Below are 18308 nucleotides of genomic sequence, written 5' to 3' on the forward strand. Positions count from 1 at the left end.
GGGAATTTAGTACAGAATCAAGGGAAAATATTGGAATACTCCCATCACTAATATATATATATATATTCCGCGGTATTCACCTCAGGCAGGTGGAACTGGCTTCTTCCAAAGGAAGAAGTGTCAAATATCAAATTTACAAGCAGTCCTTAGTCGCACATATATCACGGTTAGTGGAGATGACACTATTGTTTTTGTAGAAAGGTGTCATCATCCCCCTACATACCCAAATGGTCCTTCATCTGGTAATGACCAGGTTCGACGTTGCTTACTTTTGACATACCAGTTCTCGTTAGATTACCAATGTGATTATGCCGTGTATGTATAAATTTTTTTTTTTTTTTTTTTTTTTTTTTTTAAATTCAAGAAGTAACTTTTTTTTGAAAAATTTTTAACTCCCTTTTTCATATCATCTTCCAGGATCCAGTTCAATTCTGAAGAGCAGTGGACAAAGGCCTTGAAATACATGATGACCAACTTAAGATGGGGGCTGGCTTGGGTCTCATCACAATTCCCAAACAAATGAATAAAAAAAATAACTGCAATAAATTCCAAAATGCTGACCATCATTTTAAAATCTTTGAATGACATGCAGCAGCAATAGCTGGTGTGACTTGCTTTCTTTGATCATTTTTTTCATGGCCTTGTGCCAATAGATTGCTGAAAGAAGAACAAGAAAATTTCTTATTTTCATAAATTGCTTTAATTATCCACTTTATTTAAGATTGAAACAGTTTACAACCACAACAGAATGGACCTCGTAAAATACACAATTAATCGGTAAAAAAAAAAACTGCAACCTATAAGGTTTTTAAAGATAAATGAATTTCTTTCCTTTTTTTTTTTTTTTTTACCTGTGGTGGCAAATTGGTTCTTGTCAATAATTCCCCCATATTTAAAAATAAAATATCTATATGATGTATGTAGCCGTGATGAAATGAAAATATCAAATTCCAAAAATCATATAAATTGATAAAGTACATTTATTTTTATTTAAAAAAAGTTAATGGGAGTTCATAGACATTACAACATAAATCTAATAAATATGAATTCTTGAGTTATCTCCCTTTCTCTTGACATTTTTTTTTTTTGTTTTTTTTTTCAAAATGGTGGGCGAAATAGTCATTCCTTGGATTCTAGGGTTATAATCAGGATTCGGTACTGGGGTTCGGGAAGGAGGGAGTCACTCTCTCGACAACAGCACATTTCTGCCCTCTTCTTTTCCAATCGACCACACCTGGCCTCTCGCCATCAATGTCACACCGCACAATCCGAATGTTAGCAATACAAAATTCTTTTCAAGAGAAGATGTTCATGACTCTTTTCTCTCTGCTGCCCCAGGGAATCTTTCCCTGCTTTTATATCCTCCTATCTAGAAAAAAAAAATGAAGAGACAGGAAAAAATAACTTCTCCATTATGCTCTGCCTTCCAAAGATGCCTTTTGCGTATACAAATGCGTTGGCCATTCTTTCCTTCTTTTTTCCCAAAGAGCGATGCAGATACGCCCGGTACGTTTTTTTTCTTTTTTTTTCTAACCATATACCCCACGTGGATACTCATAAAATCTGATCTTATATAAAAATTACTTTATCAATTTACATAATTTTTGGAGTATCATATTTTCATTTTATCACAAGTACGTACATCATACAGACTTTTCTGGATTTTTGTTTAATATAGGGGGAATTCTGGACGAGAATCGAAATGCCTTAGCTTATCATGTACTCTTATTGGTGTTGTTCTCACAATTATTTCCAGGTCTGATAAATATTAAATGATAATTTATGATCCGTGATATAATTGTAGTGAATGACTACACGCCATTCTGACTATATGACCAAATGAGATCTATAATTGAAACAGAATTGCATTTGTGTTAATTATTCAACATATTTTTAATATTATCAAGTTTTATTATATATTGAGCACTATTAACTTAAAAGGTACTTATATAGTTTAATCAAGACATGAAAATATTAAAGTTATACTGTACGTACCTGTTATGGAATGAAGTTCTCCCAAAAAAATATTTCACTTAATTTGATCGATTAGTTTATTTTTTATAGGGGAAAATCAAATTTTAATGAGACTGATCGTATCGCCACCATTTGCCTTTTTTACAGACACGAGGAGGGGGTGTCTTTAACCGGAAAATTGATTACCAAAGGACAAGATAAAAAAATAAAAAAGGGACATTAAACTCTTTAAAATAAGTAAAAAAAAAAAAAACTAAATTATTTATCTATGTATTTTTCTGCTCATGTTTCAAAATAATCTCAAATTTTGATAACTCCAATCACTGCTTACAGTTTATCTCCCTTGGCGTTCCCTCCTCGTAAGTGAAAAATCAAGATGGACGCTACCCAATCGATGTCATTAAAATATGATTTTCCTCTGTAAAAAAAAAAACAAAAAAAAAAAAACGATCAAATTAAGTGATTTTTTTTTTTTTTGTATGACAACTTTATTCCATAATGAGTACGTACAATATAATTTTTTTCAATATTTTCATTTTTTTTAATGTCTTGATTAAACTGTACAAGTACCAACTTAAATACTGGAACATTCCCATAAACTTTTTTTTTCTTCTTAGATTATATGTGTGTCAATCCTAGTGCATTGGATATAGGATTGCTTTATATGGTCTTGGCCTAAGGACTAAACTACATTTCTTCATTCTTGTCTTTCTATTTCAACGCTTTCTTTGGTTTGTTTTTTGCAAAACATTTTATGATTTTTAAGTGAGGTATTGTATTCTACTATTCTTCCACATACCCAGAGCTGAGATTGTTGATGGCCAGTCTCTGATTTTGAACTCTCAAAAATCATTAAAAATGTTTTCAAATATGCAAATGCATCAAAAATTCTAAAACTTTAGAAACCTCAAAAGAAGGAATAACGTTTGGATAGGATGACACCATATAAGGCAGAATGTCCCACTACCTCCTGAAATTGTTGACAATTTTTCCAGCCCTCAACTGAATTTCAAATGAAATGTGTAGTGAATTACTGAAATGAATTATTACCACAAAACTATTATAATTCATTAACTTTTCCATACACGTTTGTGTGTGTGTGTGTGTGTGTGTATATATATATATATATATATATATATATATATATATGGGCAGCATTTTTTCTCTTATGCATGTTTCGTTGAACAGTAAGGATAATTCCTGTTTGTTTCTCTTGCAATTTGTTTTTTTTATTTGGCGGGCCAATGTTTGAACGTTCTGTTTGAGTGTACAAAGAAATTCACCAGTCATGAACGTTTTCGACTTCCATGAGTCGTCTTCAGATGAGTAATGAAATTAAAGTTTTTTAATTCATCACTCGTCTGAAGACGACTCATGGAAGTCAAAAACATTCACGACTATGGCGAAGTTCTTTCTTGCATCCAAACAGAACATTCACTTGCCAAATAGAAAAAATAGATCACAAGAGAAACAAGCAAGAATTGTCACTGCTGTTCAATGCAACATGCATATATATATATATATATATATATATATATATACACACACACATGCTTCATCATTATGATTCGTAAGTGTGGCTGAAACTAACAAGACATTTATGTTCAGCAATTTATCCATTATTAATAGATATAAAAAAAAATTGTCAATCTCTATTTACATGGTAGCGCTTCAAAACTGAAAGTGATCTGAAACGTTAAAGTGACAATAACTTATTTCTGGTTTGAAATTTTAAAAAAATCCAAAAGTCAAGTGTTATGTTTCAGTTATCGTCCTAAACAAAACGAAAACAAATTCCCACATGTTCTAGTCATATCAAAGAACTTGATTGTTAGATACTTTTCTCAAAGTTTTTTTTCGTCATCTGTTCCAAACATTGAAATATTTCATTATGAAATTCTCCAGCATTTTTGAAATTTTATATTTGCTTCATCAAAAATGGATTCTGAGCAGCTAACTATGGATCAATTAAGTGGCATACACTTTGAAATCCTAACTGTAATCTTTATCGATATCTTCTGGTTCAACTGATACAGGTATTACTTATAAGCAAAAGATATTCAACTCAACAAAATGAAATGAGGATTCTGTGAGGTTCAAAAACTGTTGATATTGAAGTTTTTTATATGGTGACATCATCACCCCCCCCCCACCAAAAAAAAAAAAAAATTGTTAATTAATTTATTTTATTTATTATCAATTGAATACTTTTTCTTCTGAAATAGATTTATTAATTTTCAAGTATTATGTGTCTTCATTTTTTTTTTTTTTTTTTCATGATTTACATGTTCTCTCTACGAAACAGACATCAGGAAATTTCACTTGATTTGTTTGGGTTTTTTTTTTTTCACTCAATATTAAAATGAGATGAAACCACAAGTTGTCTTTCCCTACCCCTTGCCTGTCAATTATTTTAATTTAAAAAAAGAAAAACAAACGATAAAAGAACAGAATTAAAAAAATGTGATTATGGCCAAGTAATAAAATGTCTACACTAATCATAAAAATCTGAATAGATCAACATGATTTGTTCTTCAATGTATTTATTTTTTACTTTCTGGTAAAGGAAAAATAAAAAATGTTATTGTTAAAATGTTTTGTTTTTTTTTTTCTATTTATAAAAAACAAATTTGCTGTTTTTTACCGATAACTGACAGACTAGGCCATGTTTTACTAGAGAACATAATAAGGGAAGCTAATCAGTGATTATTGTGACAGTTTCCTCATACATTAGGGTTGTCTGCCCTGGATTATCAATTTGTTGGACGCTTTTTTCACTATCATTGAAATAAAGTAAAATTTGATCTTCTTGAAAAAAAAAAATCTACTTGATCAAATTTTGATTTTTAGAATTTCTCATCTTTGTCCAAATGACTGGTACGTACATCAGACACGCATTTCTGTATTTTTTAAAAATTGTTTTATTTATAAATTACTTTATACTTACTCCTTGAGGGATGTTGTTATAGTATTTAGGTATGTCAATTTCCATCTTTACCTAGTTTCTAATGCTTCATAGTTTAATATGAAGAAAAATTTGAAATTTTATGAAAAAAATACTTGCTCTCTCATGTAAATACTATCATTAATATTTATGTAGCATTTTAATTGGCAAAAAAAAACAAAAAAACATTCAAATTTGTTTTTAAACAAAAATAATTTGCTTGAAATTTTGTGTATATTTTGTGGACTATCAAAAAAAAAAAAAAAAAAAAATGGTAATTTAGGCTAAAGACATAGTTATGCAATGTTGATCTATATATATATCTATAAAAGTGAAATTGTCTGTGCGTACATTTCCCTACCAAATTCCTCTGTCAATATTAAGTCTACAAACTCTAGATTTGACATAAGGTGTATTGAGATTTGGGAAAATCTTTTTGATTTTCGGCCAGAAATTTGGCTGTCAAAGTTCAATGATTTGACTTTTGAAAACTTTACCAAACTCCACCACCAATTTTGGGTCCAAGCACTTGAAATTTTAGATGTAGGTTTCTTGGACATGGATCAAACTTTTTAACTTGATTTGAGCCCAAAACAATGTTAAAGGGTCAAAATTGAGGTCAAAGTTTAAAAAAAAATTGACTTCTCAGCTAATTTTTGGTCTAAACATTTCAAATTTTACATAGTGTATTCAGACATAGAGCAAGGTTTTTAATCAGTTTTTGACCAAAGATTTGGCTGCCAAGAGGTTAAAATCGAAAGAGTTGACCTTTGCAGACTCTATCAAACTCCTCCGTCAATTTTGGGTCTAAACACTTGAAATTTCAGATGTAGGTTACCTGGATATGAGTCAAACTTTTTAATATGTATGTATATATATAAAGTTATGAACACTACATAGGGCCTGAGCAAAGCCGGGCTGAACTGCTAATATCTTTAAATTTATAAAACATGTATCCAGTTAAATGATGATGCAACAATGAATTCATGAATGCCTCAAGGGAGAGAGATGGAGAATCATGATCATCATTGCTTTTACCAGGCAAAACACCATTTGAATGAATTAATGCTTTCTAAATTCTGTAAGGATGTTTACAGGTAGAACATATTGGATAAGATAACCAATAAAATCAAGATGCACACGTAACATAGTCACATCAGCATCTGGAGGCATAGGCGTGAGTGTGATGTTAGGGACTCAAATGCAGAGATAGATTAAGATCGAAAGGAATAAGAGAAAAAGGAAAACGGCGATGACAATTGGCAAGTTACGTTCGGCGAACGCATGAATCTTCTCTTCCGTGCTACTCCTTTCAAAAGTTGAACCATGTGAAAATTTGTCATTGCGCCAGTGAGATTTATTGTATGAGATTTTTTTTTTTATGGTGTGGTGTACTGACAGACAACCCGCTGTGTTGGGTGTGTGTGACATGTGTAAAATAAATACCTTTTTCCTTCACCAAGAAAAGCTGTGTCAGGGTTCTCATTTTCCTTTATGACCATCTCTACCTGTAACGTTTTGGGTCTGTTAGAGAGAACGACAATATTACATGGTTACAATAATCCATCTAATGTCAAAAAACACCAAGAGTGAAATGAAATGGAAAAAAAAAAAAAAAAAAAAAAAAAATGAAGCATACATGGTGCCCCGTGAGCGCACAGTGAACAAGGCATAAAAAAAATGACTAAGTTCAGCATTTGCCCCTCTCCCATTTAGCCCAAAATCCCCAGGGAGCGTCAAATCCTGGTGAAAATGAACAAACAGTACAGTTATAGGCCTTAACATATGTAAATTTGAGTTCTGCACCATGCAAAAAAAAGAAATGACTAAGTCCATCATTTGGCCCCACCCCCACTAAAAGTCCCCTCAAGGCCTTAGTATATTAAAATTTGAGTTCAGCACCATGCAAAACTGCTAAATAGACACACAGAAAATTTTGAACAAATATGGTAAAATAGTCCCAAAAATGGAATGTTTTTTATTGGCCCTAAAAGAGCCCCTGGGGCAAACCCAAGCATTATCGCAAAGTATAGACAAATAAAATTATATAGAAATTAGTTAGTTAAAACTTTTCAGAAAGTTTTATAAAAATCAGAGGCATTAATTTTTTTTTTTTATATAATCACAAAAAATGTAAATTTTACCTATTTTTACCCGAAAGGCACCCCTAGGGGAGCAACCGGAGTTTTCCCAGAAAATCCGTTCTGTTACTTTTTTTTTTATTCATATCATGTTTAATTTTTGTGGAAAATTTCAAAAATTTCCAAAGCATAGTTATTGAGAAAAGTGCGGACAGACAAATGGACAAGGGTGAATTTACAGGTCCACCCGCCTTTTGTCGGGGGACCAAAAAACAGTTTTCTTTAGCTGGAACATGAACATTATATAAAAGATTTAACACATTTTTATAGTGATCAAAAATTCAAAGTTATCTGTTTATATATATGGTTCAACTCGACCATATTTTCCTCTAATAAACAATCCATTTAATCAATGTTCTTTTTTCATCAATGTATATTTCCAGGTATGTAAACTTTTTTATCCGGCAGGACACACTATACAGGGTGGAGCAGAGCAACTTGCTTATTTGGAATATCAATTATTAATTGATAAACAAGTTGCTCTGTCCCACCCTGTATAATCAACTCACTTTTTCCTACCCCTCACTCTTCCCTAACATTAAGCTCAAAAACGTATCTACATTTCCAAATATAAATCTTTTTATCTCCGCCAGATAGAAAATTTTACTGTCATTTTTTTTTTTCTTCCGTCTGACCAAACCCTGCACTTAAACGAACTCATTATTACTTGATTCCTTTCAATCTCAACTGTCGTCTGCTTTCCTCCAATTTCATTTTGTATCCCTTCCGCCTTTTGCACTCTCTTTTCACTATTACCGAAGTCCAGCTGTTGAGCGAAATAGAGACAAGATTGGCCCACAGCAAAACACTATATAGCCACCCCCTCTTCTTTGCCTGCCTGGTGATGCTGTCAAGATACACTGTAATTGCCTTAGTTTCACACACACTGACTACAATGCTCGCTCACATTGCAGTATTTTGGTTCGTTTATTGTTATCAAGTACAAGTGTTAAAAAGTATAATCTTATCGATATTTTTTATTATTAATTAATGTAGGGAAAATTGTAACTTATCTGGATAGCGAATGTGTGCTTTGTAAGGTTCGGTCACTTGACAAAAAATAAAGATTTTTAAAAAATGGCAACTCGTGATTGCTTTTATACTTTAACTAGCCTGGGTGCCTGGCATTACCCGGGTGTTTGAAGGTGCATGTTGAGCAAAAAAAAGTGGTAGTAGGCAGGCTGGCTCGAACCCATACCACGAAGGAGGAAAAGAATGTGAAAATAAAAAAAATTTAAAAAAGTGCAGTGTTTGCTGTTGCGTCGATCAGCAAACCGGAAGTGACGAATGTTTAAATTAAGGTTAAACAATCGAAAAGACGGGTTCACTTTCGAAAAGATTGGTGAAAAAAGCGATCCCTCCTTGTAGAAAAGTGCCCAGTTGAGGGTGAAGGAATTAATGGTTTTAGCCAATTTTTTTATATTTGTCGTCCTAAGGATTGAGCTTCAAAATGATACTGATCTCGTGAAAATCCGTCGCCTCTGTCGAAAGTTTTATGCAGACATACAAACATACATTTAAACAGACAGGTAAGATTTATATAATAGACTAGCAGGAGTGGCCGGCATTGCTTGGGTATTTTGGATGTGTAAAAGAAAAATAACGTTTTGGTAGGAAGGTAGGCTCGAACCTGAAGCGCATTGATGCGAAGGTGGAAAAGAAAGGGGAAAAAAAAAGACATCTTACCCGCTCGGCCACGACGGGAGAGGATTGGTTGGTTGTTTTACGGCATATCAACTCTTTTCAGGTTATTTAATGCTGAATCCAAAGACTTAGAACAAAAATTTTCAAGGCTTAAAACATTTTCCATATTTTCAAGGCCTTTTCAAGTCTGTACAAACCCTGGAAAATGTGGAGAGAATCTAAGTGAATGCTATCTCGAGGCTTTGCCCAAGCGTAAACCATCTTAATACTAAGTTAGAAAAAGAAATCAAGTTAAGAAGTAATCAGAATTACAAACTGGTCTCTCCTTCCATACACAACTCTTCTCTAAATAAAATCTTTGAAAGCCAACAAATCTCAATTGCATTTCCATGCATGTGTACATAATCTCAAGTTAAACAGAAGCTCAACAACCACGATGAAATCAACGGCTTATGTATGAAAAAGTGGCGATTAGAGAATGAAGACCAACAACTGCACATGTATGTAAAACCATTTTGTTTAGTCGATTTTTTTGATCACTTACTGGTAAAAACATGCACGTGCAAAAATATGTGTTTGATGATAAACGATCATGTACAGTGAAAATTCGGCAATTTTTTTTTATGAGAACTTTTTTTCCATAACAGGTATGTAAAATATATATTTTTCAATATTGTTTTTTTTCAATGTATTTGGTAAACTACATCCATCCAGCACAGCCATAGCCAAGATTGAACTCACTACACAAGTTTGTAGTGCAATTCAAATCTTGTTGGTAGCTGAATACTTGATACTTTGCCAGGGCTATCAAGAGTATTTTTTATTGTGACGCCATTACTGGATAGGGTGCCTACCACAGCTCAAGAGAGCCCCATCTACCCTCGAAACTGCATACATACCCCTAAATTTATTTTGTTTAATTTTCATAACATGAAATTGGGGGAGGGGTCAGAACACCTAAAAAAAAAAAAAAAAAAAAAAAAAATATTTCCCCTCACATATTTGATGAAAACTACTTTTACAATATGTTAATTTAAAATTGAATACATATCGAAAATTTCATGAAAATCCGACCATTAGTTGATCACTACATAGGAACATTGTTTGATCAAAGTGCTCCATCATGCCAACTGAAGACGCCTTAGAAATATTCAATAAAATGACGATTTAATAGATTTTCAGGTATGTTAAAAAACGAATATCGCAGGGAAAATTAGTGTAGACAAATAGTTTGAGATATAAATAAATACCTGTATTATTAGTAGTTTGAATTGGCCGCCATCTTTGTAGTTTCAATGAAATGGTTCAGTGAGCATACACAGACGAACTGTGAAGCTAAGTCTACGAAATGCAAATGTTTATTCGTCATTTCTAGCTAATTACACACACACACACAAAAAAAAAAAAAAAAAAAAAAAAAAAAAATATTACTTTTAAAAATTCAAATTCAAGAAAATTCGGTCAATGTGCACTGGATGTCCAACCTGTTATTCTGGAAGCCATTCTTAATATGGGGAGGTTGAAAATAAGAAAATGCCTTTCGGAATAAACACCCCCAACCTCTCCATGTTAAAAATGGCTTTCGGAATAAACTGGTTGGACAACCAGTGCACATTGACCTAATTAATAAAAAAAAAAAAAAATATTTTAAAATGTCCTGTGTCCGGTGTGAATATAACTACATTGATACAATGTCGGAATTTAACAAACAAGTGCGCAGACATATGGAAGTAGTAGCCTGGATTAGGGTTCAATAGTATCCGCTGGAAAATCTGAAAAAAGACGAAACTTTAATGCGCTGGGGGGGGGGGAAGGTTTGTCGCTTTCATATGCCGCCTGTTCAAACATGGCCGCCAGTGATTTCTCGAAAACTATTTGCCTGCACTAATTTTCCCTGTGATACTAGTTTCCAGCATACCTGAAAAAGTTGTCATTTTATTGAAAAATTGTAAGGAGTCTTCAGTTGTCGTAACGGAGTATTTTGACCCATTGTTTTAAAGCATCAATAAGGTAAACACGATTTTTGGTTTCGCATTTTCATTATTTTCGTACTCTGTAAAAAAAAATGTTGGGTGCTTCTACAAAATGGGATGAGATTTAGTAATCGATAAATGTGGTTTTCAGATACAAATCAACTGATTTTTTTATCAATTCTAATAAGTTACAATGGTAGCTTCCAAATTATGCAGTCGAAATTACCCACTTTTTTTTTTTTTTTTTTTTTTTTTTTTTTACACACAGGAGTCACCACTTACAAGGCCCAGAGGCCACTCGAGGATAAGGGTTAACGTGTGTGCAGTAGTCAATGGGATTATAGCATAGTAATCTTAAGTAGTGGAAATTTTCCAAATTGGATTACTTACGGGGATGGTTCATCAAGAACTTGTTTACATTGGACTTGAAGACAATCAGATTGCAATCAGCTGGAAAGCAGGCAAACGGAAAAGAGTTCCACAGGCGCGTAGTTCTAAGAAAAAAAGCTTTGTTCATGGAATCTACGTTTAGGTACAGATAAAAAGTAGGGGGAATTATTGATAGTGGTTTTGGCTAGACAAGTGTTTTTTGTGGAAGTTTAGTGAGGGGGGACCATAGAATGGAGCTCAGACGAGCACTTGCCATGAAAATAACGATAAAGCAGAGACAGGCTTGCAACGTCTCTTCTGTGGGAAAGGTTGCAGGGAAGAGAAAAGGGTATCCCTAAGTGTGTCAGAATTTTTGAGGAATTTTTTTTACACCCCTAACTCAAAACTGCGAATAAAATATAAAAAACTCGTAATTTCTCTGTTTAAAGTGGGTTGTTTATTTTCTTTATGGAATATACTTCCAAAATAAACTATTAAAGTCATTTAAAAAATAATAGAAATATTTTTTTTATTTTAAAAAAAAAAAAACAGTGTTTACAAAGTGCCTGTGTGTGTTCATGTAGACATATTTTTAACGTAATGAAATCAATTGAATTTCAATTTTTTTCACTTTAAAAATCTATCAAACTTTTTCTATTGGTTCAATTTTTACGATATTTCAGGTTCAATGTGAAATTTCATGCTCTTTCCAATAAACTGAATATAATATTCTTGACAAGGGCTTTTTTTTTTTAATTTACTCCCCCCCCCATTTTGAAATCTCTATTAAAATGAAAATAATTTTCTCATCTCAAATTTATATAGCACAAATTGAAGATAAAAGTACAATAAATAAAATAAGCTAATTTAAAACAAAAAAAAAAAAAAAAAGTTATTTGCAAATTTACCTGTAAGTCCAAAGTTTAAAACCTTTTTTTTTCTAAACCACAGATTTTTTTTTAAGTGAAACCTTATAATCTTATATTGTACAGAAAGTTTTGTTTAATTATAATTATTTCTATTTCATTCAATGTTTTTTTGTTTATTTTAGATATTTAAAAAAAAAAAAAAAAAAAAAAAAAAAATTCCCTCCATAAAGAAGAAATAAAATATATTGAATCAAAAACTCATGTATTTCTTTGAGAAAAAAAAAAAAAAAACTCAGACTGTTTTTTTTTTTTTAAGGCAAAAACTTCTAAGTAAAATATGACTATTTTCCATATATGGTGACACGTGTTTTTTCACGCACAAGGCTAGATGGCTAACACTTCTGTTACATGATAAGGGCTGTCCCCTTTTCATGTAAGTATAAAAATAGAGATTAGTTAAAATGTAAATGAAATAGCAATAGACGAATTTCGAACTTCGTAATTTAGGTTTAGAAATAGATTACGTGTGAGAAAATAAAAATGTAAAACAAAAACTTGTTTAGAATATAGATAAAATATTTCAAGAAAAGAATGTGAACTGTCAAGTTTGTTATGAAATTTTAATTGAAAGAATGCAGCTATAAGATAATGTTTTTAACATTTTGGAAAAATAGGTTACTGAGTATAGGTTAAAATTCCTTTTGTAGAAAAAGGAAAAGTTTTGGACACGTATGTCCAGAACACGTGAAAGAAGGCACATGCTTTAACGTGTATGATGTCACGGAAAATACAAAGTACTAGGGATAGAGAAAAGACAGAAACTGGGAGAAACTCAGAGAGTCTGGAGTTTGGAATTCAAACGTCTAGAAGTGAGACGATCACTTTTAAACTTAAAATGTGAAGCTTTGAATTCTTGATGAAAATCACGGCCGGTCATGTGAAGAATAAACTCATCTGTGTTTTGATAAAACGTCGTCTTGTCTTATGATTCTACAAAAAGGTAAATTGAATTGTTATTATATGTCTGTGTTATAAAATGTCGTGACATACACATCTCATATCCACAATGTGAATCAATATTTCATATCTACACTAAGACTGTCTGAACACTATGTCCTCACTCAAAGAGCTTCTTCCATTCTACACATCTAAGGAATGAACATTTAAAATATAAGAATCATAACATGAACAATCTCTCTCTCTGAGTCTTTCAACATTCTTCTTAAACACTCTAAGATACAACAAGCCATATAATAAGACTCTCTTTTAATGAAAACCCTATATAACACTTCTATCCATCCGTAATTCAAAACAAAAACTTCAGCGTTTTGCTAACACCGTAACAATGCTTATGTAATGGCGGTCTTTTCAAATACACGTTTAAAAAAAATTCTTTATTTAAAAAAATACATAGAATATAAAATATAAATATGGATAAATTCTTAACAATGAAGAATGGAAGTACCCATTGAATAGTATTTTTTTATAGGTAAGTGATTTTTGGAATTTATATATACATATATTTTATCGAAGCAAGTTAAAATTCGTTGATTTTCTTTAAATCTTTTTTAAAGAAAACGGATTTAAAAAAAAAAAAAAAAAAAAAAATATTGCATAATTTGCTAGATGTGTCATAAATTGTGAAAAATATTGAATAATTCCATCCCTGTCTTTCCAAACTTATAACTCCTCGAAAAATGTAATTCAAGCACAAATTTTTTTTTTAATTAAAAAAAAAAAAAAAAAAAAAAAAAAGGTTTTAAACTTTTGACTTTACAGGTAAATTTCTAAAAGCATTACTTTTTTTTTTTAAATTTGAATATATTATTTAATCTTTTATCTTCAATTTGTGATATATAAAACTTTGGTGAGTAAATTAATTATTTACTTTTTAATAGACATTTGAAAATGGGGGGGGGGCGTGAATTTAAAAAAAAAAAAAAAAAACAGTTTGTCTAAAATATTACATTCGGCTTATTGAAAATAGCATAACATTTCACATTGACCCTGAAAATATCGTAAAAATAGAATCAATAAAAAAATTGATAGATTTTTAAAGTTTAAAAATTGAAAAATACTGAACTCATAAAATCAATTAATTCTATTACTGTTTTTTAAAAAATAAAAAATTTCTATTATTTTTTATACAACTTTAGTTTATTTTGGAAGTATAATGCATAAAGAAAATAAACAACACACTTTTAAAAGAGAAATTACGAGTTTTTTATATTTTATTCAGTTTCACGTTAGGGGTGTCAAAAATTCCTACAAAAATTCTGATACACCTAATTTGCTATTAAACCTGTTATTTTTTTTTTAATTTGGTCTTTGCTCCTTTAACTGAAAAAAGTTAGGGTTTGAATTACATTTTTCAAGGAGTTATAAGCTTGGAAAGATAGGAGGTCGAATTATTCAGTTTTTTATTACGCATTTTTAATGTCGTTTTCTGACTGCTAGGGTATCCCCCCATTAGGCTATGAAGTCTATTTTGAACTCTATCAAGGCAGGATAAGCTGCTTTTAGATGTGGCAACAGTACTCCATCACTGGACGTACCTGGATTTGTATTACTGAATTATTAAAAACTGTGTTAGCAGGTGAAAAATTTCCGCCATCTTGTTTAAATCAAGACGGGAAATTACCTCCCTTTTGAACTCTTCTGTGTCTTACGATTGTTTTCATCAACTTTTTTTTGCTTTCATTAATAAATAATTTTCTACCTTATCGATTTTCGTAATTTTTGGATATAATCATCTTAAAGATACGAGGAATACGTAGATACCATTGTTTTCGTGTGAAATTCAGTTTTATGATTTCCGAAATTTCGTCCGAATAGTGTAGAAGCACTAGGTGTATCAGAATTTTTGTAGGAATTTTTGACACCCCTAACACGAAACTGAATATAAAAACTCGTAATTTCTCTTTTAAAAGTGGGTTGTTTATTTTCTTTATGGATTATACTTCCAAAATAAACTATTAAAGTTGTTTTAAAAGTAATAGAAATTTTTTTTTTTTAAAAAAACAGTAATGAATTTTCCGAACTCAATATTTTTCAATTTTTAAACTTTAAAAATCCATCAATTTTTCTATTGATTCTATTTATACGATATTTTCAGGGTCAATGTGAAATTTTATGCTCTTTCCAATAAACCGAATATTTTAGACAAAGGTTTTTTTTTTTTAATTCACGCCCCCCCCCTCATTTTTAAGTGTCTATTAAAAAGTAAATAATTTACTCAAAGTTTTATATATCACAAATTGAAGAGAAAAGGTCAATAAATAATATATTCAAATTTAAAACAAAAAAAAGTAGTGTTTCTTTAGAAATTTACCTGTAAAGTTCGAAGTTTAAAACTTTTTTTTTTTTTTTTTTTTTTTTTTTTAAACCACGTTGTTTGTTTTTTTCTTTTTTAATGAAACCTTGGTCCTTGCTACTTTAATTGAAAAAAAAAAAAATTAGGGCTTGAATTACATTTTTCGAGCTTGGAAAGACGGGGGGGGGGGGTCGAATAATTCACGCCTCCCATTTTGAAATGTCTATTAAAAAGTAAATAATTTACTCACCAAAGTGTTATATATCACAAATTGAAGAGAAAAGGGCAATAAATAATATAGTCAAAATGAAAACAAAAAGCAGTGTTTTAGAAATTTACCTGTAAAGTCCGAAGTTTAAAAACCTTTAAAAAAAACGTTGTTTTTTTTTTGTTTTTTGTTTTTTTTTTTTAATGAAACCTTAGACCTTGGTCCTTTAATTGAAAAAAAAAAAATTAGGGCTTGAATTACATTTTTCGAGGAGTTATAAGCTTGGAAAGACGGGGTGGAATTATTCACTATTTTTCACGAAAGTTCTGACACACCTATTGCAAAGCGCCAAATGTTAAAAAAAAATATTACTAGTTTATTTGAAGCTATTTAATGGTACAAAAGTTATATTAAATTACAGTTACACTCTAAAGTCCTACCTAACTAATATTCCTGGTGAACCAAGTGCAAAAGAGATCCAGACAATTGCACTTAAGGGAACAGCGAGGATATTAAAAAGAGCTCTCGGTTGGTTTCAATAAAAAGCGGCGCAATGTTGGCATCTTGTTTGGCTGCCCCATACCCAGCATTACAATCTTCAAAGGAAGAAAAATAAAAAATATTACATATAGAGGAGGGGTTAAATCTGTGCGCGTTGGAGGTATTAATGCACAAGCAACCAAAATAACGAGAAAAATAAAATTAAACAGTGCTGTGGCCACTAGCACACAGCACTGCTGTGCTAGTGGCCACAGATCGATTTTTTTTTTTTTTTTTTAATATATTCTTTTAAGCAAAAAAGTCATGTCGAAACAAGTAATATATCTAAAAATTACGAAAATTAATCGAGTAGAAAGTTATTTATAGTTAAAAGTAATTTTTACAGAAAAATTGAATTTTTCGTAGATGTTTTGTAGTAAACCGTAAAGATTACAGAAATAGGGGACATAACCCAGAAAGCATATTTTAGATTACACCGTAATGGTGTCCAAACAAATATCAAAGAAAAATAAAAATAAAATAAAAACAGCCGTTGTTGGACTTGATGAATTTTCGTAATTATTGGATATATTACTATTTTCGACATGACAATTCAGTAAGTAATATTGCTTTTGCTTTAAATGACATGTTAAAACATCGACATGTCGCCTCTCTTTGTATAAGCAGCAAGTGTTTTATTAAAAAAAAATAAAATAAAATTCGAGCTCAAATATTCCTTTAATTTATTTACAAAAACAAAATAATTGGCGACATTTTTTTAGACAATAAAAATATCAAAAAAGTTCGCCCCTTTCTTTAAACTATAGCCAGTCAGTAAAAAAAAATCAAAGGAAAATACGTCGTGAAGGACTTTTGTTTTGTTCTTTTTTCGATTATTTTTCTATACTTAGAAACCTTTACTAAGTAAAAACTTACATACATGGTCACAACAATTCCCTTTGACTATAATATAAGAGGAAACTTCATGAACCTGGGTCTTTATTCGCGGTTGCCAATTTTCTTCCAAATAGGCTCTCAACTCCGCTTCTAGTTTCCAAATATTTCCATCAACCTTGTGTAATTTGGTCACGATCCTCGTTTGGGCATTCCTCACCTCTAAATAAATTGGAAGCATATGGTTCTTGGTACGATGCACGAAATAAGGAAGCTGTCGAGATTCGGGTCTGGGAGCAATCCAGCCGGATGGCGTCGGGTTACCATCCAGGACATTTTCCGGCGGAGGAGGGACAGTCTCCATGGGAAGGAGACGTTCGACGTACTTGAACTCTTCATAGCTCACAGTGTAACCCGGGTATTCGGGTTCGGGTTCAGGTAAAAGTTCGGGGAATTCGTGGCTATAAGCAGTAAGCCTAGTGGTCGGTTGTGCCCGACGAAACGTTGAGCATAGTCTTTCAGTGACTTTGGCGGTTTCAAAATATTTACATGCAGTTTTGCTGGTACCAAATTGAAATACACGAGGAAGAAAACGACCCAAGGACGCCATAACGGCCACACCGGAAGAAGAATAGGGTTATCTCCCTTAGATTTGTCAATGCCGTTCTTTAAGTTAGCCTTTTTAAGGCCAAATTCGCGAATTTGGCCTTAAAAAATTTAAAAAAAAACAAAAAAAAAAACAATTTGGCCTTCAAAAATGGTATTTGTTTTTTTTTTTAAGGATTTGGCTTCAAATTTGGCTTTTTTCCTTCTGATTATTTTACCAACATATTTATACGATAATAATTATTAAAGAAAATGTTATCATTCAAGCCGCTTGATCTTTAAATATTGTGTACGGTTTTTTGTATTTTGTCCTTTTCTTTACTACAAGCTGTTCAACCTGGCTTTGCTCGGGCTTTATGTACTGTTCATAACTTTATGTGCATATATATATATATATAGAGAGAGAGAGAGGGGGAGGGAGAGAGAGAGAGCCACTGATGAGAAGGAAAGTATTTCTTCGAAACTCTGCGGATTAAGGACTATCCATTTATCTAGTGTTTCCTTTTCAGATTAAAGATGTTTTTAACTCATTTCAAAGTGTTTTCTAACATATTTTATTAACTATTTGCTCATATATATATATATATATATACATATATATACATATATATATAATATATATACATATATATATACAATATATATATATATATATATATATATATATACAATACATATATATATATATATATATATATATATATACAATACATATATATATATATATATATATATATATATATATACAATATATATATATATATACAATATATATATATATATACAATATATATATATATATACAATATATATATATATACAATATATATATATATACAATATATATATATATACAATATATATATATATATACAATATATATATATATACAA

The 18308-nt window shown here is 31.1% G+C and overlaps 2 protein-coding genes across 2 annotated transcripts in view; one reads left to right on the forward strand and one right to left on the reverse strand.

The window, feature by feature from the left end:
* LOC145285925 (beclin-1-like) overlaps nucleotides 1-1094 on the forward strand; it is a 51677-nt gene extending 50583 nt beyond the window's left edge. Inside the window, exon 15 of the mRNA XM_080134426.1 lies at nucleotides 418-1094. Coding sequence (XP_079990552.1) covers nucleotides 418-523 — 106 coding nt within the window. The 3' untranslated portion in view covers nucleotides 524-1094. The remainder of the gene's footprint in view (nucleotides 1-417) is intronic.
* A 15547-nt stretch (nucleotides 1095-16641) lies between these two features.
* LOC145285926 (large ribosomal subunit protein mL49-like) lies at nucleotides 16642-17456 on the reverse strand. The gene has a single exon (XM_080134427.1). It carries the CDS (start codon nucleotides 17417-17419, stop codon nucleotides 16823-16825), a length of 597 nt encoding a protein of 198 aa, XP_079990553.1. The 5' UTR covers nucleotides 17420-17456; the 3' UTR covers nucleotides 16642-16822.
* Between the last annotated feature and the right edge of the window lie 852 nt (nucleotides 17457-18308).

This window comes from Euprymna scolopes, chromosome 10 (genome assembly GCF_053919585.1).
Source record: "Euprymna scolopes isolate OS-2025 chromosome 10, ASM5391958v1, whole genome shotgun sequence".
Taxonomy (NCBI): domain Eukaryota; kingdom Metazoa; phylum Mollusca; class Cephalopoda; order Sepiida; family Sepiolidae; genus Euprymna; species Euprymna scolopes.

Bases quoted from the DNA above. Each gene is read 5' to 3' on its own strand.
- LOC145285926 (XM_080134427.1), bottom strand. From the start codon at position 17,419: ATGGCGTCCTTGGGTCGTTTTCTTCCTCGTGTATTTCAATTTGGTACC.